Raw genomic sequence first — 25,707 nt, forward strand, 5'->3', positions numbered from 1 at the left:
GTAATGCACAAAACTTTGTACTTTGCTAGCGTCAACTCATGGAGAGGATGAAAGTTTCTGATTTAGCCATTGGTCAATTCAGTAAACTCTGATACAGTTTCGACAAACGCTACCTTACTCTGGTAGAATGGTACTATGCTTTGCAGCTCCTATTCAAAAATTTATTTTCTTTCGGCTTTGAAATTTTTTGAAAGACCAAGCAAGATGGTCGTGTAAATCAACACTTTACGTAGTACAGATATTTTTGTTTTTCTCAACCTTAGTTCACAAAAAAAAAGACAGTGTAATTTTTTGCATTGTATTCTACTCACAAATTTTTGGAGTGCCTACACAAGGCCCTCACGTATAAACAACAAATTTTTCTTTTTTCTCAATACAATTACCCTTTTTCGCAAAAGAAAATGATGGTCATGTTGAGAACTCCAATAATAGATGCTTTAACATTTAATTCTGAAAATTGACCACCATCTATTGAATTAACAGTGTGTTTAATCTATATCCATCGCCTATAGCTTCCATCTATTACTCAATGATACTGTCTAGAGTCTAGACACAACGCTTGTGTTACCAACTGAAAACAGCAGTTAGAAGTGCAGCATAACAGCACTAAACAGGATGGTGGGCATAGAATGCTTTGAAATCCCATTAATGATATAGCCAATTGTTATCGAAAAGCTTGAGTTGAACTCGGACAATCAATCGCCAACATCTGTAATCTTCTTATCATACGAATAATACATAAATATACAACAAAGATATGAGAACAAAATTATTTCAAAATCTTCAGAAACTTGCAATTTGAATTTTGAAAGGAGTTGCGATGTGTAGAACTTAAATGGTCAGCCGTGAAACCGTAGCTGGATTTTCAAATCATCATCCCATCTTCCATTCCTTGCTTGCTTGTCTCTGGTTTTTTCTATACCTTGCAAACATGAAAATAATCTTGAGAATTACCAAGGAAATGCCATATTGGAAAACACCTCAAATTGTTGTATATATAATATATGAAAATCGGTTATGTTTAAATTGAGTGTTGTGCATCTGTGTCCAAGCCAAAATGAAGTTTGTTTTTCCCAAAGCAAAAGCTTACCAATTCAACATTTCACCTTGATGAAGATACGACTATAAATGGGGAACTCGAAAAGGAAAACAACTTTGAACCAAGCTGGCAGCTTGTCATACACAAATGGAGGCAGTGGAATTAGTGGACTGCAGAAAACACGAAATAACAAAATATAGTACTTGACATTTCTTCTTGACTGGACACTTAACTCGGAAGGTATTAAGGCAAAATGACTGACCTCGTTGTTCTTTTATAGAACACATATTCTGGTCTATTGCTAAACTTCTGATCGGCTGATTTCTGCACCAACAAATTTTTGCAAGAACATAAGAAAATTTTCCATCTTTTGCTGTTACATCATATGGAATTTAAAACCAGGGAATACTAACCTCAAGCAATGGAATGCCACTGACAAAAAGTAGCAAAAGAGTAAGAAATACTGGTCCATGGATTGCAAGCCATTCTGCACCTTCCAGTACTGAAGTGGAAGCCACAAAAACTCCCCACCATAGGAAAATCTGCATCACACCCAAAAAACCAATGATAATTTAAGCTTTGTAACGCTCTTTGCATGTTCACATTGTACATCCATACATGTCTGTGCTTCCAGATATTGGTAATAGCACTATTTTAAGGAGATAAAAATGAAGGAAATTTGGAAAGTGAACTTAATATCAATTTGAAGTATAGGTTCTATAAGCAAGTGCTCCATTTCGCCAGATAACCAAACAAGAAAGCTACTCATCAGAAATTATAATGTTTGTGTGTAGGTAGAAGAGAATTAACTGTTCACGAGATTAAAAGAAAACAAGGAAAGATCAACTAACCTCGCCAAAATAATTTGGATGTCGAGAATATTTCCAGAGCCCAACATTGCACCACCTTCCTCTATTGTCTGCAGAGTTCTTGAATGCCAGCTTTTGTTGATCCGCAGTTGCTTCGACAGTAAAACCCACAGCCCACATAATCCAACCGACAATATCTGCAGCTTGAATAGATGGATTGCTGTCGCTGGCATTAACTAATGTTACAGGTAAACTCACAGTCCACACCCATACCGCCTGTCATATATAAAAGCCAAAATAAAAAGGACTACCCCAATCATCCTTCTGAAAATACATCAGAATTCAGAATTCCAGGAATGATGCCGTCAAGCATCAAAATATAAAATTTCGGATCAAACGAAAAAATTAATGAAAATACTAGAAGCCAAGAACCTGCAAAATCCAGAAAATTGCTAACTTCCCGAGATTAGAGCGCATCTTATCAAGACGCCTGTCTTCTCCCCACTGCAAAATCCTGAGTAACAATATCATTCAGGAATAAATAACATGGCCTATTTCAGATTTCACCTGAAAGACTAAGCAAGATGGTCATGTGTAAAACTGTAAACTAAAACTGTAAATCAACACTTTACCTATTACAGATTTATAGTGTCATTTTTTGCATTGTATTCTACTCACTAATTGTTGGAGTCCCTCACATGTGTAAACAGCAATTTTTTCTTTTTTCTCTATGCAATTACCCTTTAGCAAAAAGAAAATGATGGTCATGTTGTAAGAACTCCAATACTAGATGCTTTAACAATTAATTCTGAAAATTGACCACCATCTACTGAATTAACAGGGTGTTTAATCTTATATCCATCGCCTATAGCTTCCATCTATTACTCAATGATACTGTCTAGACATAATGTTTGTGTTACCAACTGAAAACAGCAGTTACAACTGCAGCATAACAGCACTCAACAGGATGGTGGCCATGCGAAGAGAATAAAAAAGCTCGAAGTACAACCACATGTAAATTTTCATCTTTATACTTCTACTACTAAAATGCTTGCCCACATGGCGATCAGCATCTTCATAGTAATAATATCCAACAAGTGAAAGATACATTCCACGAAGTATGGAAGCAAGATCTGCTTCCAGATATAACAACTAAAGGGTTGTACCTCATTAACAAAAATAGCCCCAATCGAAGACCCCATATTACTACAAATGACGTCAATACAACCTGAAATATAGAACATTATTAGAACCCATGACTCGACAAATGTTAGGAATATCATCTGTATCATGAAATTACTTTTCTTTGTGACAAGTAAAGAAGAAGGATGCAAGTCATTAACCAAGACAATTCGACAAGCAACAAGGCCCAACTGAAGCAATGATTTTACCTGTCTAAAATGCCAATCTCCTTTCAACACCAAAGTCAATACAGAAATTATAATAAAATTTGTGCTTCCTGCGGCATCATAGAAACATAAAAGGGGCATCTTGATATACCAAAGTGTCCTTAATAGTTACTTAACTCATCATTACCATATAAAAAAATGTTTACTTTGTGAAATTATTCACTTGTAGCTTTATGAACAAGTAATTTGATAAGGTAAATTTACCTGCGAAATCAGTAACTTTATCAAATTTAAGAAGAGCTGTGATAAGAAAGAACGCAAATTGATACCCAACCTTGAAAACAAAACAAAAATGTATCAGAATGAATTCAAACATACAACAACAAAAGTAGAGAGAAAGAAAAAAGAGATTTACAGTGATGATCGCAGTTAGAGCTAAGAAACGAGAATCAAGAACACTTCCCATGGCCTCTTTTTTTTTTCTACGTACTGTTTTTTTTTTTTAACGGTTTTTCAGTTATTATTTATTGTGTAAAGCTGAGGCCGTTATTTTGTCCACCCATAGAAAGAGTTGCAACGGTGCAACCCCTAGTTACAACATTTGACAGACTCGATCATGGTTGACAATCAGAAAATTGGGTATAGGTACACAGACGGAAATTTCTTATGTTCAGAGGAAATAGCAAACTTTTTTTTTGTTTTTCCTCCATAAAAACTGAAATTTGACATCTGTCTCAAATTTGAGGCTGACTTTTACAATTTTGACCTCTTTTATTAGTCCCAACTAATTTCAATCAAAATAACTTAAATTCATTTAAAATCTACAAAATTCCAATTAAAAGTGTGAGATGAATTTTTTAGAGACCAAAATAATGTGGAAAACATCAACTTCAAAAAACGGAAAAAAATGTATATTGATTATTGAATAATATGTTTAAAATGCATTTTTAATTTTGAATAAGATGTTTAAAACTTTGTTTGAATTTCAAATTGTGAAATTGTGAAAGGACAAATGGTTTTTTTTATAAGACAATTTTATTATTTGATTACGATTACATCTTGGAACAATACACACGCCATTTTTGCCCACGATGAGTGGCCTCGATTGACACACACACCTACAGCCTGCGCACATTAGATTTTCGTATTATTTATTTGTGGAAAAAATTGACAATTACAAATGAAAGGGTAAAAAAGATAAATAGGAAGTTTTAAACACAATTAATACTCAAAAAGTGACGTGTTACTAAAATTGGAGTAGAATCAAAAAATAATATTGGTATTTCTTCAGACAAAAAACACACTAAAGAAAGTGTCTAGAACCCAATTTCTAGGGTTGACAATAAAACTGTCCACCCATTTTTTCCAATGGCATAGAAAGAGGTGCAACAATGCAATTCCCTAGTTACAACATTTAGACAGACTCGATGTTTTATTGTTTGACAAAATTTTATGTTTTTTTCGAACGAATGCTTCATTCTCCACCCATTTGAGCATTTTTTAACCAATGGGATATTTCAATATGAGGGGGGAAGTTTTCGAATTTTCACCTCAAACATCCCATCCGAAAAAATCAAACCCTTTATTTTTCCCAAAAACAAAAGAAGGGAAATTAAACGTCACGTGACTTATTGACTAAGTCAAATGCTCTTATGGTCCCAAACTATACTACTGAGATAGTAGTTGAGTTGGGAATTTGGAGAAGAGGGATATTTGATTTTGTCTGGGTTTTTTTCAATTTTTTTTTGGTTGGTTCATATAGAAGGGATGTTTCATTCCAAATTCTTGGATTCGGTAGCGTTTTTTGATTTTTACATTTAGAAGAGAATCAAACATCCCAAAGACGAGAGAAATAATAGTTTTTGCATTTATTTGAGTCTAGCCTCACCTTGGGAGAGTCACCAAAGTGGTTTTGAAAAATAGGAAAAATTGTATTGGGAATGCTCTTATGGTCCCATTATAAAATCGCTCTAATATTTTTAAGAAAATAATATAAAAACATTATGAGAGGTTTTAATTTCAGTGAAAAAGAGATTTTCTAAATTATTTTAAATAATATAAAAACTAATTCTAATTTCAATAAGGTGGAAAAGTTTTTTGTAAATTATTTCTAAATTGTAAAACATAAGAGATTTCTGTTTTCGTAACGATGATTTGTATGCACGGCCTTTCATCTTTGGTGATTGTATATGATAAGGTTATAAACCTTGGTCGGCACCAAAGACAGTGAGAGTTGTAACTTTACATCAGCGACATAAAGTTTAGTTTACATCAAATCATTACAACAGTAACTGTATTCAGATAACTCTGCTTCAAATTTACAACTTAAAACGATTAAGGAAGCAAAACATAATATTTGTTTTCACGATCCCGCTTAAGCAGCATTGCAAACATCAACGGGATAGAATTCTTCTATTCTCGCATTGCAATAGGATGCATGAATGTAGAAACGTGTGGTACAAGTATCAGATGGGACGGTTGCCTGTTTATTTTATGTGTGCTGCCATACTGCCTTTGTAGCTTCCTTTTTGGCCACACCTCAACAAGAACTTGATTATGCATAATGAAACGGATCTGAAGTGATTGTACAACCTTTAAGGTGGCACTTTTACCACCAGGAGAAAAATACAGGCAGAAAACAAGAAGGAAAAAATATGTTGCTACGATCTTCGATCAATCTCTTTTTTACATTTCGCCCCGATGATCTGGGCTAGTCCAACGTTCTTCTCTGCCAACGAATGCTGTGTTAATTCTTCATGAGCTGGTTCCCCATGATCTACATTAGTATCTTGCGTCTTCTGTGCCCCCTGACGGTTTTCCCTTCTCCGGGCCACTGCTTACTGGAGCCCTTGGCCTAGGCACTTGGGCACTTGTTATAGGTTTCTGTAATGGCTTTAATGCTGCCATGATCTCTGAAAATGAAGGCCTCAACTTTGGGTCTCTGCAATTTTCCAGCAAAGCAGATTAAAAGTCTGTGATTCCATCTAAGTTCACTAAAAGAAAGTATTACGAATTACGAACTGCATATAAGAAAACCGTTTTAAATGAGAACGAGTTAGGTATCCTAGAAACATACGTTTCTAATCCCTTTTGAGAATTGAAACAACATATAACCGAATGTGAATTCAAGGAGAGATAAATAAAGAACTGGCCCTAAGTTAACACTATTTTGTTTTCACAAAAAGAATGTAACACGAATGAAACATTGAAATCTTACGTTTGCCAGCATTTGATTATTATATCGGCAATAACAGGATCCATGCCGTCTGGAATGTCAAGACGACGATGCTGAAACCCAACAGCACCAACAACTTGCATTGGGTTCATTCCCCCCCACGGTTGTTGCAAAGTCGAGAGCTCCCATAAAATGACACCAAAGCTAAACACATCACACCTGCATACGACAAATACCAGTGTCAAAACTGAATTCCTCCCCGAAATACCCCCACCCCAACAACAAAAAAGAAGCAGCCTATTAATCCCATATTATAAACCACTATAGAGGATCTTTAAAGAGAGGCACAAAAGCGAAGAAAGTAAAAACAAAGATACCTCTCATCTGAAGGTTCATTTCGCAAAACTTCAGGAGCCATCCACTCCGCCTGAAGAAATGAAGTTGTGAAACTATTGGTCTACTTGTTTCATAATAAAATGATGACTTACTAAAGAAATAAAAATGCTCCCAATGTCAAGTGATTATTTATATTAGCTCAATCCAACATTTAGAGCCATCAAGTGAATATATTACCGTTCCAGCAGTTGACCTCGAAGAGAGAAATGTATTATGCTTCATTCTTGACAACCCAAAGTCGCAAACCTGCATATAGGCAAAACATTAGTCAAGAAACCTTAGATGAGATACTGTATGTAAGGAAACCTACAAATTAAAAAGACAATGCTACCTTCACAACCCAATTTTTATCAACAAGAAGATTTGGAGATTTCAAATCACGATGAACTATCATAGGCGTGCAGTTGTGCAGATAATTCATTCCTCGAGCCTGTAAGGCCAGTTAAAAAGGGTGACAAATTATCTGCAATGCAATCACTAAGTTGAGGACAAACCTTGCTGACTAAGGGTATAAAAGTTGAAGTACAACGAAATCTTACAACATCAAACGCCATCCTCAAACGCCTTCGTTCATCTAACTGATTGTTAGGACGATGGATCAACCTATACAAACTACCTCTGGAAAAAAAAAACAGAGAGATTGAAATCTTCAGATTTCCACATGACATTGAAAAAGTTGTCTTTGAGAAAATTGGGACTACAGCTACACTATATTATCATACATACAAGAAGCCAGTACATAGTGGCTCCAGGAGATATCCCACAAATGTTCTTGTGCACACACGCAGACAAACAAAAGGTAGAGAAATTGAGCAGGGAAGTGAAACTCAGATCTTGATTTGTGGAATTATAAGATGCACGCTTTTTATTTTTATTTTTGCTCGGTAAAGTGAAAAAAAGAGATGACATAAAGAAGTTATAAGATGCACGCTTAGGTAGCTAAACGTCAAATAAATTGTGATCCTAAGTTTTACAGAATCTCAAAGTCGGTATGGTGAGGCATATGAAAGGAGAATCATGTAGAATGTTGTTAGAAAATTGTGATATACAATTATCTCTTAGGAATGTGTTTATAGCTATGTTGCATGGATACGGATACGAGTGTCAGGTTTGGTCGGGTTTGGACACGGGTATGGTGATTCAGACATAGCAAGGTCTGAAAATCAAGACACGGGGACACGACTAATATTATAATTTATTTATTTTATTTTGTTTAATAAAGAAATTATTTTAATTCCAAAACATTGAATCTTGAAAAGCACAGGGCTTAAGGCATTTGGATTTTGGATTATATGATAATGTTTGAAATTGTAGTCAGAAATTTAGTTGCATCCACAGGACAAGGCCCATTGGGCACTGAAAGTTTAAACCAATTATTAATTACTAGTTTGAACACCCATTCTAAAAAAGCCCAGTCCATATTATTTGTTTCAAGACTGGCCCGCCCATTTGTTATCGACTTATTTCCACCCAATTTAAGTTGCGTACATCAGCAACTTAACTACGTTTTCTTCCTTTTGTCTTGCATAACCCTAGATTTAGCCCCCATGAAAAAACAAGGTAAAGAGAGAAGAATGAAGACCAAAGCAAGAAAAGAACTTTGCGCAAGGGAGACTCACCAATCAATATTTCTACCTCTCCTCTCTATTTCTCCCCTCTACCTCTCCGAAAAAGTTTTTTTTTTTTTTTCTTCTCAGATCACGAATCTGTATTATGTCGGTGACAACACGACACGGGACACGGAGGAAATATTGGCGTACCCATGCAACAAAGGTTTATAGTTTATACAATGTCAATAGAATAGGACCAACAGTCTAGTTCACAGAACAAGTTTTTGATAACAGAATTAATTAGATAGTGATTCTTGACTTCCCATGTTGCACACACTAACAATGATACCAGAATACATTCTTATTTCCTATAAAGAGATAAATGCGTTCTCACCACAAAACAAGATATACTATCAGTGATGAATAAAGTCCCCATGTTGCATTCTATAACAATGAGGCCACAATACATTCCTATTTCCTATAAACAGATAAATGCATTTTTCCTATGAAACAAACTATATATAAACTACGCTATGAAAATAAAGCTTACAATTATATATTATAAGTTCAAAATAAACTAGAAAGTTGCCATGTTGTTTAATAAAATTCAGGTACTCACAACGGTTAGCTTATTGAGAATTAATTATTTGTTTGGAAATAAAGACAAATATATGCACTTTCATTTACCGAATGTGATTACAAAAGGTTAGATGTTTAAAAGAAAGTCAAAAGCAGCTTCAAAAATGATTTCAAAATATCATAATTTAGAAGTTAGTGCCAACATACCTAGGAAGAAATTCTGTAACAATTGAAAGATTTGGAGCACGAGTTATAGCTCCCATGAAGAGAACAACATTGGGATGTCGTAGTCTTTTCATGATTCGGATCTTGCAAAACAAAATATGAGAAGATGAACTTTCCATTCATAACAAATGATTATTAAATGAAAACAATCTGGAACATACTCTCCAATATTACACCTATATAGCACATCATCTTAGTATAAATATAGGTAAGAAGAATAGTTTAACAAGAATTTAACAAACACTTTAAAAAGAACAAGAATAGTTGTGAAGGAATTGTTTTCAGAGTTGACAGAGATTCTACATAAAGTAATTTCTTTCATATGGGAAATATCATGTTTTAAATTAACTGTTTATGTTTTCACTTTGTAGATACTTTTTCTTGCAATTCGCATTATCTCAACATCTTAATTGCAGCAAGAGTCTTTATCTTTTTCAATCATTAGAATATTAAAAAAAAAAAAGAACATGAGTAAAAATAAGCTGTGATAAACACATGATTGCAATTTGAGAACCTTCAGACCCAGCCGCCCAGGTACTTTGATTGATGACATAGAGAATGTTCAAAATGACAAGCCTAGAGACTGTCTTTCACAAATCTAGCCGATGGTCGACACCAGCAAAGGTGAAAAAATTGAGTCTTACATACCAGGATATGGCTCATGGCATCCAAAAAACACCTTCGGTACTCTAGCTGTAGTATCATACCATTTTATATTTCTTCCCTAATTAGGATAATAACAAATCTAGGCACTCAATGGAAAACTCCGGTTTTTCTACCATGAAGACTTTGCAATTGTGAGATCATATCAACTTCAATATAGTTCCAAAACTTCTAGTGGGTTCCTCACTCTTTTTGGTTCTCTGTTAAGGCTGTCTTAAGCTGAAATTATAACCAGGTTTTCATTCCTCGGGGCACCCTCATTACTCATCCCGTCTGCTAATGGTGTGTGGCTTCTTCAGCTCATCCCATATGATAATAACTGTGCACCAAACTAACATGTTTGTTGCTGTGTCAGTGTGTGCGTGTCAGAGGGAGGGAAATACCTCGCTTCTAAATTCTTCAAGTGCATCACCAGAAATATCTTGGTCCAAGAACTTCTTGACAGCAACTTCCTAATGAAGGTCAATGCCCATGTAAATATCCAAACACAATATTCCAAACAAAGTAAAAGACATAAAAGGAGGCTTTGTAAAATAAACAATTATTATATACTCACTAGGGAAAGGATGGACACGGGTGTAGATGGACGATTTATTTACCATTCTAAAATATTTAAACACAAAGAGAATCTTCTGAATTTGACTTCTTGGGACGGATTTTTTTTCTCAACTAGCATCTTTTCAATCGTTCTGAGTCAATTATGCTGGATAACCAATAAAAATTCCAGTTTGTATATTTCTAATGTCAACAATAGCATCATAGCAGAAGAGTGAAACTATTGTGTATATACAAATCGTTTTTTTAAACCATAATGTGTTTATAAAGTTCTCTAAAAGCATCAGAGTACAACTACAATCCAGAAGAAATATCAACCTTCAAAAGATACACTACCAACTATGGAGCTGGCGAAAAATTTGAAATTAATGTGTAACATTTTGAAATGGGCCCATATTTATGTTGAAATATATAAGGAAGACTTTTCGAAAACTTCCATGTGCCATAAAATTGTTGATTGTAGGAAAATAAAATGAACTGGCAAGATGAAAGAACTCACTGTGCCATGCCAATCTCCACGATAGACTTCCCCATATGACCCTGAAACAGAAACGAGTTGTTCACGAAACAAACCTTACAACACAACTACTAGGATTAAATCTTCTGCACAATGCAACTGACATAGAGTTGAACTTGAAAAAAGATGATGCAAAATTAGTCATTACCTAGTCCAATACGCTCACCCAGTGCGATTTCCTCCCAGGGTATCTCCCATTCAGCAACGTCATCGAGAGTGGTATCAGACTTCGTGCTACTGCTATCATTGCCTGCGGATCTATCTGAATTTCTCTCAGCTTCTGGACCCACATCATGCTCCTTATCACCAACTCCTCGTGGTTCATGCCCTGAAACATCTGCATTGTCATCATCTCGCAGACGATAAATTTGGTGGAAACCTGGAGCCTCTTTTGGCAAGTGCGTATCATGCTCGAGGTGCTCATATTGCCGATTGGGAGCTGCTCCAGAATCAACTACAGACAATCCGTTAAGATCTAGCGGGTAATTAACATCTAACACCTCTGCAGGCTTCAAATGTTCCACTTCATCCCTAACAAGACGTTCTTTTGATCGCACGCCATAATAAGGCAGCGGTGGGAAGTTCTGACCAGGACCCAACCCAGTATGACCCCAGCGATGAATCTCATCCTTCCTCCTCTTATCATCTTTATCTTTCATCTTGTTTTTCTCCTCAACCAATGATGTTTCACGCTGCTCAGAATAAATTTCAGAAAACAAGTTGGGAGGCGCAACGACGCCACTTTCTAACAACACGTCATGTAGCTTCTGTGCTAAATGTGGGTTTTCTTTCGCAGCATCAATCATGTACTGTGAAACATCTTTTACTTTCATTCTACGCACTGCAGGGGAACTAACACCTTCTGTCCAGGAAGGAGATCTTGCATGTGTGAAAGAATAATTAGGCCTATCAGGAAGTTCTTGAACCTGGACCTTCTCGACCTGAAACTGATTTGTACAATCTTCTGACAACTTGGCCTCAACCTCACAATGTTTTGGATTGGACGAAGCTTCATCTGGAAACTCATTTCTTGGACTCTCGAGATTTTTATATTCACTCCTAGTACCTCTGTCATCCAATTCATTTTCTACAGGTACAAGACATTCAGACCTCGATGTTCTATCTAATTTTTCAAACTCTGTATATTCCCTGATTGAATTGGTAACTCCACTGCTAGAAGAAGTGATATGAGTGCAATCAGCATCTCTAAGAAAGGGACTCACAGCAAAGAAAGGCTCTTCATATTCTATTTGGGGACCTGCAGCATCAGATGGAATAAGTGTACCAGGGTCTGCCATCAGATCAACAATGTACTCCCTGTTGGAAAGACACTATTGGTTACAGAAATAGAAAAATAATAATAACACCCTAAAATAAAATACTAAAAAATTACTTCTAGAGATTTAATTAAATCAACAATAGGTAGAACTTGATAATTTATTATAACAAGCCAAAGAGAAAGAAAAAGATCACCTTCCGTCGTCAACCCTTACAATGTTCAATGCCACATCATCAGAACCAGTAAACTGTTGCCCTTTCATCAGCCGGCATGGAAGACCAACACTATCTGCTAGAACCTGTGTAGGTACACATGAACTGTTACTGTTATTCTTTAAAACATGAAATCTACATCAACATTCCTGAACTAAAAAGGAAATCCTTCTTCAGCCTAGTTTTTTTTCTCTAATTTGCACGGTAAATTAAGTATTTCAGTAAACAAGTAAAGTAGGCTGATGTATGCCTACAGATACCAAGAAACAAAAAGGAGAACAAAACGATCCCCAAATAGTACAAATCCTCACCCCATGTCTGAAAATATCAAAATCCCACAAGAATCAAAATAATGATAAAATGGCAGTTAATTTGGGGCCCAAATTCAGGGATTCGAAACCATAGACTGCATCACGTGAGGTGAACTTTACAGGTTGACATCTCCTATTTGGACCTTCGCTAGTTGTACTGTATGATGTAAGGATGACATCTTATGAGCTTCTATTGTTTGCTTTGTGCAGCTAGATGTACAATAGCAAGATTGCAATATTACAATGAAGAGATAAGCAAATGCACACATTAGTTATATAAAAGGTGCATGGTCCTTTAGTTGAATCATTAAGTTCTTTAATAGGTCTACTTTGTCTTTAGATGATAAGGAGGCAGTAGTCATGATATCATTTTGAGATTCAGTTAGGACTTCTATCTCCTGTCATATCAAGCTTCTATTTAAGCTCATTGACCATAAAAGAAATAAATATTGCTCTGCACATATATATACAAACGCAGTCGCACACAAAAAAACCACACCATTTAACAATCCAAAGATCATCAAACCATTGATCAAATCATACAATTTTATATTTATCTTTGAAGAGGTAAACAGTCAAATAGTTATGTAAGCACAAAAAATAATGCATACTACGTAGGATGAGCTATCCTCTTACAACCAAAACCAAGTTAGAAGAAAAACAAAAGATAGAACGAAACAACCAATTAGAACAGTAAGTACAATACACCATTCCCCTCGGATTATAGAATCCCAAGAGAAACCATAGATACTCCAAATAGCAGAAGAAGATCTTAACACTAGTAGATAAAAACAATTTTTTCTATCGAAGATCAAATGGATTATAAAACTATACCAAAGAGGTCTGAGTACCTTGAATAACAATGCACGATGACGACCCAAACCAGTTGTCAAATATCCAAGAGGCAGCACCATACTATTTAGAGTTGCTCGTAAAGTGTTACTAAGCTCTCTATAGGATTTTAGCATGCTTTCTGGATTTCCAACTGGTCCGCCCATGTAACCAGCAACCAAAGCAGCAAGTTCTCGCACCAAATCTCTATCTACGTATCCCAGAGATCCTGATCTTGATTCAACAGTCATCACCAAGGCCTTTTGTTCAAGTTTCATCAAGTTGACATCAGCAACCCTATTGACCAGCACTGCTTCCCAGCTGATTGCAGCCGAAACTGGTGTTCCTTGAAGGTCAACTAGAGAAGGCATCTTCTCTGAGGTGGACTCCGCCAAAATGCCATATAGATCATAAAAACCATCCAAGATCTTGTCATCATAGCTAAGCGCATTGTAATTCTGTGAAGCATATGAACTAAGATTACGAAAAACTACGACATATGGGGTGAAACCATATGAACAAATCCTAGGATAAACATAAAATAAACAATAAGAAAAAAGGTTACTAGACTGGCTGTCCAAATTATGTATCGTAGTGCTAACTAAACTTACTAGGCACACTGAGGGTCTCATACGCAATTCAGACAATCCAATGGGTTGAGCTTCAGTGGGCATAAAACTCAAGATATAGAAATAAACTTTCCAAATTCACGCAAACTCTTTAAGTTTCTGTGGGTTTTCATATTCTGCATCCAGAATAGTGTGTGCTTTGAGTTGCAGTTGTGGCGCCATCTTGGCAATTACTTCTAGGAAAGAGAATTAATATGTTGCTTACAGATCATCAAAGAAGGTCGACACGAACAGGTCTTTGTGTGTGCATGTGATAGAGACTTAGAGAAAGACTAACCCAATATCTATATGCAACAACTTCTGCAGGAGTGTTCTGTGGAGGACAAGAGTCCAAACTAATCTGCTTAACTGCTTCAATCTGAACTGCCTCGGGATCTTCTCTTGCACTAATCTCCAACGCCAATTGTATCTGATATTCTTCTTCCACCTCAGGATCCCTAGAATTGCTCGACTCTGACTCCTGTCTCATTGTGTCCAAAACTGCATCAAGGCCGCTATTACTCAAAGAATCAGAAGGAAGTTCCCACTTATCTCCTCTCCTTACATTCGAAGACAAAGGAGGACTTGGACTATGTCTATTAGTAACAGAATTCAACCACCCAGACAAATTTGAAAATGTCTTCTGCTCAGAATGGGAAGGCGAAGATCGAGAGGGAGACACCTTCTCAATTGGAACATCACCCGACCTACTACCCCTCACCGAGGTTGACCCATCGACATCTTCCGATTGATTCGGCATCATATGGAGCTTCTTTAGCAGGTTCTTCATGCTAATCCTAAGATCATTTACTTCAGATGCTAAACCGTAACACTCTCTTCATTCCCACTAATAAAGACATGTATATCCAATCAATCGACTACCACAAAAAGGTTCCTCATACCATTTGAAGCAATACCCATCAAAATACCAGCCATATTTACAATACCCAAATGCCCAGATTGATGAAAGAACCTCATTTCTTCACAATATAACAAAAACTAAGTAATTCCAAAGCATTTCAAGCAGTACCCTTGACACTTTACATCAAAATAACATTACCCAAATGCCTAAAGTCGAATAAAACCCCCTCATTTCTTCATATTACACCAATAACCAAGTGTTCCAAAACCCACTTTAACCAATACCCATCACAGCTTACTTCACATTAACAATACTCACATGCTCAAAATGAAGAAAAGTATCCAACTTTTTCACAACCAAGTGATTACAATATACATACATATACTCAAGCAAAAAAAAAAAAAAAAAAAAAAAAAAACAATCTTTAGTTTTACCTTGAGAAGAAAAGATCAGTTTTGAGTTGTTAAAGAGAGAAGGAGGAGGACCAGGAGTATATTGCACAGACCAAAAAAAAGAGGGTGGGGATAGTGGGTGCTTACTTGCTAGTAAAGAAGCCAACTTGCAATAAGAAAGGGAAGACCAAGGATGGCAACAACTGTTTTTTTATTTTATTTTTGGTTTTTAAATATGAGGATGGGAACAACTGACTCTCAAAGCTCCAAAGAGTGGTATACTCGAATTGGACTTCTTGTCCTTTTGTGCAATATAGCAATCACTTTATCATGTGCCCTGTGCCCATATTATTATTTTGTAGTAAATGAGTATTTCTAGCATCCATCTTTGTTGAACAGGAATGCATCCACCCAGCAATCATCCAATGCTGTTAATTCTGTAGTTTGATAATGTAGTTTTTCTTTAAAAATAAAAAGTGGTATTAAGAAGTAGGCTAGCTATCCATATCACTCAATCACTCATCTATCTATTTTGTGTCACATATATTTTAAAAAATGAAATAAAAACAAATATACACGAATAATAATATCAACCGGGTCGCATGTGCTGATTAGCAAAGTCGGTAAAATTTTTAAGTGATGATGCCAGAGGTATGGGGATCGAATCCCGCAATCACCACAGAGTTACTGATCTCATTTAAAATAATAGGTTTGCCAATCAAAAAATAATAATAATATCAACATCATACTCACAGTTGAATAGTTTATCTTGTTATTATTATTGTGGTGGTTTCCACTTTTCAAGGCATCTTGACAGTTACAACTGAAATATGGTGTGGTGTGGGGTTGCACCGTGCAACTCATTATTATTATTATGGCAGTAGATTGTGAATCATTTAGACATTGAGAATTTGAGAGCAGAAGACAGATTACATAGTCAGGGATTTGGATCTTGGGTATGTCTCAAATACAAATTCCAACTTATTATTGTGTTTGAATAATAATTATGATTTGATAACATTGTTTTGTTTTAAGGAAGTGTGTTTCCATGAATGTTGTAGTTTTTTTTTGTTTGCCTAAAACTTGTATTTGTTATGATTTTCATATATAGTAGCCAAATATCGTTGGACAAATCTCACACAGAGAGAGGGCGAGTGATTTCATAAGGGGAAAAAGTATTGGGCTATGATAGACAGTTAGGAGTTCTGGGAAGAGAATGCTGTTAGTACTTGAACTAGCTTGGAGTTTTGCTTAACTTGTTATATGCGAATGAATGTTCCATTGAATTGTTATTCATTTTGCGGTATAATAGTGATTGATATAACTTGTGTGGGGGTTTACTATTGTCCATGGTGTTGCAATGTGTTTACAGGTTCTAATCTACGTTTGATCCTCATTGGGGGCATTGCATTATACTAGTAAGTCAAAAGTGTACAACTAGAGTAGCTGAAGGAAGCGACCAATACAGAGAGTATGGCAAAGAAAAAGAATGGGGAAGATTCAGCTTGTAGCCAGAAATACGGGGTTCCAATTTACGGCGCTGCTTGGGTTCCAACAAACAACATCTTCGACAAGCAGAAACCGATGGAGAACGATGAACAAGATTCGGAGTTGAGTAGTTCGTGGTTAGTTTTCTGTGGGGGTGGTGGAGAAGGTCGAAGTGGAATTCCAAATTCGCTCTTGCTAGCTCAATTCGATTCCAATTCTCTCTCCCCAAATCCGGTAAGTTATTTATGATGAATCACGTGTGGTTTTACCATTTTAACTTGCAAAATTGAATGAATCTTTTGTTCAAATTGCTTGCTGTTTTGAATCTAATGTGTGTGTAATGTGGTTAATAATTGAAATATGATCGTGGGATGTTTTTTAGCTCCGTTTCTTTATCCGTATATGCCACTGATTAGCTGCCAACTTTATTTCAATTAAAGTCGTGTGTATCTGTTTTGCATTTCTCAATATTGAGACATTTTATGCAATTTGTAAGTTAGTTTTTATTTAACTTTGTGTGGATTAGTATGGCGGTCGTTAATGTTGAAATAGCATGTTAAAGTTTTGAAATAGGCAACTTAGTTTTTCCTTTAATAACTGTATAAAAGTTCAAAAATGCATATCATCTTATTGAGATGTGCTGTTGAGATTGCACTTCCCTTTTCATCCACGAATCTGTTTATTGTATAAGGCTTAAGACAGGACTTTAGCAAACCAGATTTCATTAAGTTAGGTGTTTCCTTTAATTTGTGGTCAATTGACAATGAATTGAATGATGGTCATGGATGTGGTGGTATACATTGTTCACAATAATTAGCCTTTTCTCTTGTCATAAGATCAAGTTTAAAGAATTTTGTGTATGTTTTTCTTTTGCAGATGTCTAAGCTTGGAACTGGTGCTGACTTACCGTATAGAATGGCAGTCCATCCTGGGGGAGATGGTGTTATCTGTTCATTTCCTAAAAGTTGCAGGTACTCCTCCTTCTATTTTCCATTTACAACACAGAAAAAGCAAAGATATATTCTGAGATCCAAATGACGTATATTTATCCGCATATTCTTCTGTGACGGGTGTAAAAGTTTTTTGCAAAAACGCAGAAGTGAAGTTAGGACAGTTTATATGAAATACTTTGTTGAATAAGTCACTAGCTGTTCTGATTAGTGTCTACAATGATTCTTTACTTTGACCAAGGTTTTCAACACTTTTATTATGTGATTTTCATATAGATGGTTTGAGTGGGACGTCCCAGAGTCCTCTGAAAAACATAAAGTGGACCTGAAGTCTTCTGAGAAGATGTTGACCCAGTTGGAAGATGTTGGACAACAGTTAGCAGTGACTTTTAACGCTGAAGGTTCTGCACTTGCTGTTGGTGGTGAGGTATGTTCAATCTGTTTTGATTGGAGATACATACTTGCTGATTACTGATACTCATTTGATAAGTGAAAAATCAGTAATGATACTTTAGGTGTAGCCTTTAGGCTCAGTTATTGAAACCATTTCCAGCGTTGTCTTTAAACCAGAGTACTAGATGTTACTTAGTGTGGGTAATTAAGTCTCTATATTTTGTTCTTCAAGGAAGATAAGAGGCATGATTATACCTTTTATCTAGGAGGCAATGATTTAGAGTGGTTCTTAGGTTCCTGAAATGTGTTGTTTAGCTGTCAAAGATAGCAAGGGTATCCTCAATAAAAGTTCAAATGATAGCTTCTAGAGGTGTGCTAGAACTTCTGTAGCTATTTGGCCTAAAAAGTGGCCTTGGTGTTAATTCTAGCTCTTTTTGCGTAAAAGGGGCTCCTGTAACTTTCGTAAATTTGTAACGCACTAGTTCACATTTTTTTTGTCTGCTTAAATGGACGTTGTGCCTGTTGTAATGTATTTCATCCAGCATTTGTTCAAGGAAATGACAAAGTCCTCTCTTTTATACCAATTTCACTGGTTTTCATTAATCGACAAACAGATAAGAGATTAAGAGGTGAAATCAAAACGATTAAGTTCAACAAAAGAAAATACCTTTTCTTAGTGATGTACTCTTGTATTTGTTTTCTTGACTCTTCTGTTGCACAGGATGGCCATCTAAGAGTCTTCAAATGGCCTAGTATGGAAGTCATTCTGGATGAAAATGATGCACATGCTACAGTAAAGGATTTGAGCTTCAGGTTGTATATTTAGTTTTTTAATCTAATTTTTAATTGCTTAGCATAAGTTGGAAAGAATATATTCAGTTTTATTCCAACTTAAGATACTGCTCCAAAGACTGATTTTTCATTTTTGCATTGTCCCATGCAGTTCCGATGGGAAGTACCTTGTATCCTTGGGTAGTGGTTCCTCTTGTAGGGTTTGGGATGTATCATCATCAAAGATAGTAGCTTCTTTACCAAAGGAAAATGTAAGTTATTAACTTTCAAGGGAACTTAAATTTTACATGTTAAAGTTACAACACCATGTGTGAAGTGGTACATCATCTTCAGCAAATATTAGCATGTTTTTGTATGTGAGACTATTGATGGCATGCACAAAAGTATCACTGCTAATGAGCAAAATTTCACCCCCTTTTGTGGCCGACCTTTCAGTGACTTAGATTTATTTAGTACTTTTTCGATAATTATATAAGAAAGATGGTCAACCTCAAAGTAATTTTTGGTTCACATTATACAAAAGTTTTCTTCCTTTGCATTCCCCTCAATTTTTATATTCGTAACTGGAATTTTACTTTTATTCATAACTAGGATGAGATGTTTGGCTCCTGTCGATTCTCTCAAACCAAAGATAATACTCAAATTCTTTATATCACTGCAATGCGAGGTACGTTTTAGATCTTGGTACCGATTCCTATATCTGTACTGTTTTAGGTGCCTACTGATTGACAAACTCAGTTATAACATAGGACAAGGAGGAAGTATTATTTATTGGGACACGACCTCATGGAAGAGAATTGGGTCAAAGCAAGTTGTCCGGGACCCTATCTCTGCATTCAATGTTTCCAGTGATGGAGAATTCCTCGCAGTGTAAGTCTGTGTTTTTCATTCCCATGTCTTGATTTACTTGATTGTGATTTCTTTATTTTTTAATCTATTCTGTTCCCCCTCCTGTTAATGGAAACGCCATTATTCCAATCTAATCCTTCAGCAATTGCTGCTTGGGTTTGGTAGGGACAAATTATCTTGTGAAAATTGGTTTTAATATACTCTAGGTTAGCATAAATCTGTATGATTAATAATAAGATGTCAAGCCAACCTGATACAACTCTCCCTTACCTGGCTTGGGATAGTTCAAGGGAAATTTTTTACTTGCTTGATGCTGAATTATCTCGCAACCATTCTATTTGACATTCTCTTCGGTCCACAAACATGCAGTGGGACAATTCAAGGAGACATATTCATAGTGAACTCCAGTATGCAAGCGCATACTGTTATAAAAAAAGCACACCTTGGGCTCATTACAGTATTGATGTTTTCCGACGATTCCAGGTTAACATCCTAATTAGTGTCATTTATCATATATGAACATTTTTTACGGTCATTGATCAACTTTTCCCGAGGCACGTGTGGAAGTATTAATATTGTAGTGAAATTGCTTTTATTTACAGACATGTGGCCTCAACGTCTTTGGACTCAAGTGCTCGAGTGACTCTAATCCAAAGAAAGAAAAAACAGAATGGTAAGTAGTATCTTCTATTCCTGCCTCTTTAAACACATTGTGAACTCCTGAATTCGTAACTTCTCGCCTTCCCGGTAGACTATTTGAAGGCCTAAATTTTGCTATAGTAGCGTTTGGAAAATTTGCTTCACAGCTACTAACTCATAGCAGGACGGAACATTTTTTGCTATGTTACATGGACATGTCATATTTTAAAAATAATCTGTGTCGGATACGTATCCACGTACACACGGACACATATTGTATGTAATATACCTCAATTTTTGACATTTCGACGTGTCAGACACTTCGTATCCGTGTCGGATACGGACACGTGTGTCCGTGTCAATGTGACTTAGATTTTTTGTAAACATTCACCCTCTTGGTCTCAATTGTTTTCTTGTATATTCTGATTGCTAATAAGGCTATTCATGTCCTCATGTTTGTCTTGTGTTTTTTATTTTTTTGCAGGATTGAGCATATGGGTTGTTCTTTTGGTTCTCTTGCTTGCAATTCTGGCCTATATCCTGCCGTTAGTGATGTAGCACTATGTTTTTGCTATAACGAGTTTAGTGCCCCTTCATTCTTGATGCATTGGCTGTTTTGAAGCAAATGTACACAGCCGTATAGCTGTATGCATCAGCTGTACTTGTTTTACAGCAAAACTATAGTTTGTTAACGTCTGCCATAATGCAGGAACAATTGTATACGACATCCAAATGGAAATGAATATGTATAAGAGAAATGCAAGTTTATCATCTACGGTTGTCTTCATAAAATTTTGTAAAACAAAAGCTGATTATTAGTTTTCTAGTCAGCTTAAAGTAGAGTGACTGTGGCTGAACTGCTGAGCATTTGATACGTTATTTATAATGATCTTGACAATAAATTTGTTCATGCTTACTGTGCAAGTAATTGTCACCAACTTTTAATCTACATATATAAATACCACCTGCTTCCTATGAGATACAGACAACAGTGGAAGCACATTTGCTTCTAATTCAGTTGGCCCGTAAGGCCGGTTATATAATCAGCTCCATTGTAATGAAGCCAATTGTATAACACTAGTAATTGCCAATAACTATTTTCTTTCTTCTCTCGCCATTACCGTCAACTGAAGATCGAGAACTAGAGACCGCATGACACCCTTTGTGTTTTTCTCCTGTTTGTTTGTTTTTCTTTTAGTGGAGGGGTATTTTGGTAACTTCCACTATTTAATTAGGTTGATTTTCTTTTATTTTTTTTTAACAGGGAGTAACTCTGAAGGACAAAAATGCCGAAAAAGTAACTTTCAAGGACACCTTTTTATTTTTTTTAACTCTCAAGGACCGGATAGATGAAAGTTCAAGTATACCCTTGACACGAAATAAAAAGTTGATCGGGTAGATGAAATGTCAAATATACCCCTAACGCGAAATAATTAACGGCCCTTTAGGTATGATTATTGATTGGGTATGAACATTCAATGTTCATAGTCTTTTAGGTATGAACATTCGATGTTCATAGTCCTTGGATATGAACATTTAATGTCATAGTCCTTGGTCCTTTGGGTATGAACATTCGATGTTCATAGTCCTTGGGTATATGAACATTCAATGTTCATAATCTTTTGGGTATGCACATTCATTATTCATACATCAATATATTGTATAAGGTACATTAACCTATTTGGATATGAATAATCATTGTTCATATACCAGTAGAAGGTATGAACACTCATTGTTCATAGTAAAATGACAGAAAGGGTAAAATTGGAAAATATTTATTTTTGGGTTATTTGTCTTTGAGGGTTATTTTCACAAAAGGGTATAACTGACATTTAAAAAAAGCAAAATGGCCGGCCTAACTTATTTTGTTCTTGATGGTTACTAAATTTGAAATCGTTGGTTCGTGAGTTACTAATTGTTAGAATTTGTCTTTGTGAGTTACAAAAATAAAACCGTGTCCTCTAAACTTCATTTTCTCTAAAATTGGGTGTTAGGCCCAATTTGGTGTTTTTTAAAGTGAAAATTTTATTGATAATAATAACGAATTTTACAAATAATTAGGACAAGCGTGCAACAAGCTGCGCCGCAAGTTCTTTCTGAATAGCAAATCCTATCATCCTAAATACAAACTCGTTAGAATCAGCTGTCATTACGTTGCAGTCCATAACTTTCTGCAATCTATTAAAGAGCTCAATAGATTGTTGTGCAAAGAAACCAAAAGTATCAAAACTGAACGGAATGAAACAATGCTGGTTAGCTCTACAAGCTTCCTCGTGTTTCTCAATTTTTCCTGTCACTGCTCTATTAGCTGCTTCTCCCACCTCAAAGATTCCATTCTCAAGCCCTACCAACAAAGAGACTCCAGTTATATCGACACATACATGTCTCCCCTCAGACCATCTGTAGATCAATACATCCGCAGGCCGAAGTGTCGGTCTTCTCTCATTCGGATCAGTGAGAAAATTCATAGGAACTTCCTTCTTCACTTTTACATCAGCCTTCCAAAATGCATCACATAAAATATCTCTGATATAATCATGACGGTATTTGAAACCTGGAAAATATCTGCAATGTGATGCATGGTCCCCGAAAACATCTAGTCTACTCTTTTTGCAAACAGGACATAGACCACCATCAGATTACAAATGAATCATGAGACGGTATTAGATAATAGAACGATACTCCACTAGTGACATACGTTGTCCAAGTCCTCAGTTTTTTACATGCTTGGGATGAAAAAAGATGGAGCAAGTTATTCTTACTTCCACATTTGGATCCATGGGCAAGGGGTTTGCCACAAAACTGAGCAACAAAGACTACCTTCTCCATGCTGATGATATTCTCAACATACTTATTTATCCACTTTCTTAACAATGTCACAAAATGGTTGTGAAGGGTCAGCCTTGTCCCCAATTTTTGAAACAAACCTTGCACACTCCTTTACTAGACCTTGAAAATCACCTTCACAGCCTTGTTCTGAGATTTGTTGGCTGGAAATCAAAATCCCAACCATGACAATAGTTGCAAAAGTGAAGCACGAAATGCTTGAGAGTGCCATATTCTCTCCTCTTCTAGTTACTACTATTCTTCTCGCACAAATTGTGATGAGTTCATGCCGTTAAGTAGAAACTTGAAGTGGGCCGAGGCCCAAGATTCACCTATCCAAGCATGCCACTTTGCATTTTTTCTTTGTAATTAGTAATTACAAAGCCCGAAATGCCACCTATCCAAGAACTCGACAACTGGTGGTCATTTCGGGCTTACAAAGCCACTTTGCAAATTCACTTTGGAATTGCCTCCATTTGGATGTAAAAGGATGCAGAACACATTTGATCCACCAGGTGGGTAGTTAACAGTGGGCCGTGATCGTTGTTACCCGTTTGCTTAATGGGCTGGGCTTGGATCTTAAAAAGTATCTCAAATCTGCCCTATTACCCGACTAGTTGTCCCAAAATAAAAGTCAACAATTTTGACCAACAAGTGACATCGGAAATGACTGTAGGAAACTTGGAATGTGGTGCATCATTTTGTGCCCGCTGCCGAGTACGTGAATACCGAAATTTGATTGAAACTTTGGACATGAATACATAAAACATGCATTCCCACTAAATAAAATCAACATGAAAGAGACAGATTGAAAGTGATTCTTACTTTCACATTTCACATTTAGATCCATGAGTTAGGAGTTTGCCACAAAAATTGAGCAACATAGACGGATAGATCACCTTCTCAATGTCTACTTTGATGATGATGCTAGTATGTTCACAGAAAGTAGATATTCCACATAAAGTAAACAGAGTCACAAAAATTGAGCAACATAGACCACCTTCTCAATTTTTTAATGTAAAAAACAGGAAGGTGTATTGTATTTTAGGTCATTATGTCAAATTTGAAAATGATATAGTCATAGAGAGTAGTCTTTTACATCAATTACTAGGGTGGCTACTGCAGAACACAACATAGAGAAACTTGTGCAAGTCTAAGTGTTTCCCTGCCTGATTTTCTACAGTTTGACAAATCAAAGGAACATTTACATTATTTTGAAGGGTGCCTTAAATCGCAACACTCTGATGATAGTGGAATCAGTGGCCCTTTCTTCTACACATAAATTGACGAATGCTTTGCTATCTTAGCAGTATATGACCAAAGCAATCATCCGCCAAGGCTGCTTTGTTAAAACTTAAGAGGATCACAAATGATTCACATAAGTAACATTAGATGCAAATTAAAGAAGTAGCTGTTAATGTTCACTGTTACCACAATTTGCATTATTTGCATTGAAGTTCATTATTAAGTCATCTGATCGGTCCATTATATAAGCAGAAGTGGTATAATCATAAAATGGATATCAAGCGTAATATGATCGTACTTACAAAATCTATGAAAATGTAGAGAAGATAAATTTTTGAAGACGAAGCATTGGAGTTTATTAACGGATAGCGGGAAAAGAGAAAACAAAAGCGTAGAATCAACACAAAGACTACTGTGAAACCCTTTTGAATTTTGATCCTCTTGCTATTCACCCTGCCTCATGCGAGTGGTACTCTATAACCTAGAAATCGTGAAAATAAAATTAGAAAAGAATATTCAATGATAATTAACACTTTTACTAAATTTGACATGTACAAAATTCGATGAATGAATAGAAAACTTACTCCCACATTGGTACCATGGCGCATTGGTCGACCACAGCATTTAACGACATATATATCACTTTTTCCATACTAATGATCTGCTCTACGTCCCTAGTTACATGTTTGCATGCGCAGGGAATATCAACATTCTTAAGGATGTTGCAACAACCCGGTGATGGTCGAGTCAGTTTTCCTGATCTCTGAACAAACTGTGCACACTCCCTTGCTAACCCCTGAATATCACTTTCGCATTGCTGTGCCAAAACTTGGTTGTTGGAAAAAGTTATAGTCAGTCCAACTATTATTACCATGATTACTGAGAACTTAACTACTTCCATGAGAATTGTTCTCTTCTTTCTTACTCTGTTTGCGTGGTGGTTGTGTTCATAGTGTTGAGCCTTTCATGGCATTTATAAACATTTCTTGGAAGCGCGAGTTGCAATTCTTGTGACTCCATGTTTCCATTTTATGGTTCTCGTGACTTTACATTGCCAGATGGTTTTAGACTTGTAGCATAGCCATGAACAATGTGTTACTTGTACTGCGTGCATATTTTAGACTCCACTTAAACATGGAAAAATTGGGAGGGAGAAGAGGGTGTTTAGCTCAA

At 36.1% G+C, this 25,707-nt stretch overlaps 3 protein-coding genes across 7 annotated transcripts; 1 reads left to right on the forward strand and 2 right to left on the reverse strand.

Annotated features, from left to right (window-relative positions):
- Window positions 1-619: 619 nt before the first annotated feature.
- Window positions 620-3,825, reverse strand: LOC147479154 (uncharacterized). Of its 2 annotated transcripts, none has more exons than XM_086575614.1 (10): window positions 3,613-3,825; window positions 3,462-3,531; window positions 3,240-3,307; window positions 3,015-3,076; window positions 2,281-2,362; window positions 1,891-2,124; window positions 1,453-1,581; window positions 1,302-1,363; window positions 1,091-1,209; window positions 620-916 (listed from the first exon to the last, which is right to left on the reverse strand). In XM_086575614.1, exons 1-9 carry the CDS (start codon window positions 3,661-3,663, stop codon window positions 1,095-1,097), a joined length of 873 nt encoding a protein of 290 aa, XP_086431740.1. In that variant the 5' UTR covers window positions 3,664-3,825; the 3' UTR covers window positions 620-916; window positions 1,091-1,094. The 2 variants fall into 2 exon arrangements, with proteins under 2 accessions (XP_086431740.1, XP_086431739.1); XM_086575613.1 differs by having other exon boundaries at window positions 620-922.
- A 1,623-nt stretch (window positions 3,826-5,448) lies between these two features.
- Window positions 5,449-15,021, reverse strand: LOC147479155 (putative serine/threonine-protein kinase SIS8). 3 transcript variants are annotated; one of them, XR_015206861.1, is made up of 13 exons: window positions 14,397-15,021; window positions 13,511-13,948; window positions 12,331-12,434; window positions 11,006-12,174; window positions 10,840-10,880; window positions 10,169-10,237; window positions 9,105-9,205; window positions 7,308-7,386; window positions 7,100-7,231; window positions 6,946-7,014; window positions 6,750-6,799; window positions 6,415-6,591; window positions 5,449-6,138 (listed from the first exon to the last, which is right to left on the reverse strand). XR_015206861.1 is itself a non-coding variant. In XM_086581381.1 (13 exons), the coding sequence occupies exons 1-13, from the start codon at window positions 14,886-14,888 to the stop codon at window positions 5,979-5,981; spliced, it is 3,048 nt and encodes a 1,015-aa protein (XP_086437507.1). In that variant the 5' UTR covers window positions 14,889-15,021; the 3' UTR covers window positions 5,449-5,978. The 3 variants fall into 3 exon arrangements, 2 of the variants coding, with proteins under 2 accessions (XP_086437507.1, XP_086437509.1); XM_086581381.1 differs by having other exon boundaries at window positions 7,100-7,198; XM_086581383.1 differs by lacking the exon at window positions 5,449-6,138 and having other exon boundaries at window positions 6,411-6,591; window positions 7,100-7,198.
- A 797-nt stretch (window positions 15,022-15,818) lies between these two features.
- LOC147479156 (SEC12-like protein 2) lies at window positions 15,819-21,373 on the forward strand. 2 transcript variants are annotated; one of them, XM_086581384.1, is made up of 11 exons: window positions 15,819-16,308; window positions 16,725-17,074; window positions 17,717-17,811; window positions 18,067-18,217; window positions 18,905-18,996; window positions 19,127-19,226; window positions 19,567-19,642; window positions 19,725-19,845; window positions 20,194-20,307; window positions 20,427-20,497; window positions 20,948-21,373. In XM_086581384.1, the coding sequence occupies exons 2-11, from the start codon at window positions 16,826-16,828 to the stop codon at window positions 21,019-21,021; spliced, it is 1,143 nt and encodes a 380-aa protein (XP_086437510.1). In that variant the 5' UTR covers window positions 15,819-16,308; window positions 16,725-16,825; the 3' UTR covers window positions 21,022-21,373. The 2 variants fall into 2 exon arrangements, with proteins under 2 accessions (XP_086437510.1, XP_086437511.1); XM_086581385.1 differs by lacking the exon at window positions 15,819-16,308 and adding an exon at window positions 16,463-16,573.
- The last annotated feature ends 4,334 nt before the right edge of the window (window positions 21,374-25,707 follow it).

Source organism: Coptis chinensis, chromosome 8, assembly GCF_015680905.1.
Source record: "Coptis chinensis isolate HL-2020 chromosome 8, ASM1568090v1, whole genome shotgun sequence".
NCBI lineage: Eukaryota > Viridiplantae > Streptophyta > Magnoliopsida > Ranunculales > Ranunculaceae > Coptis > Coptis chinensis.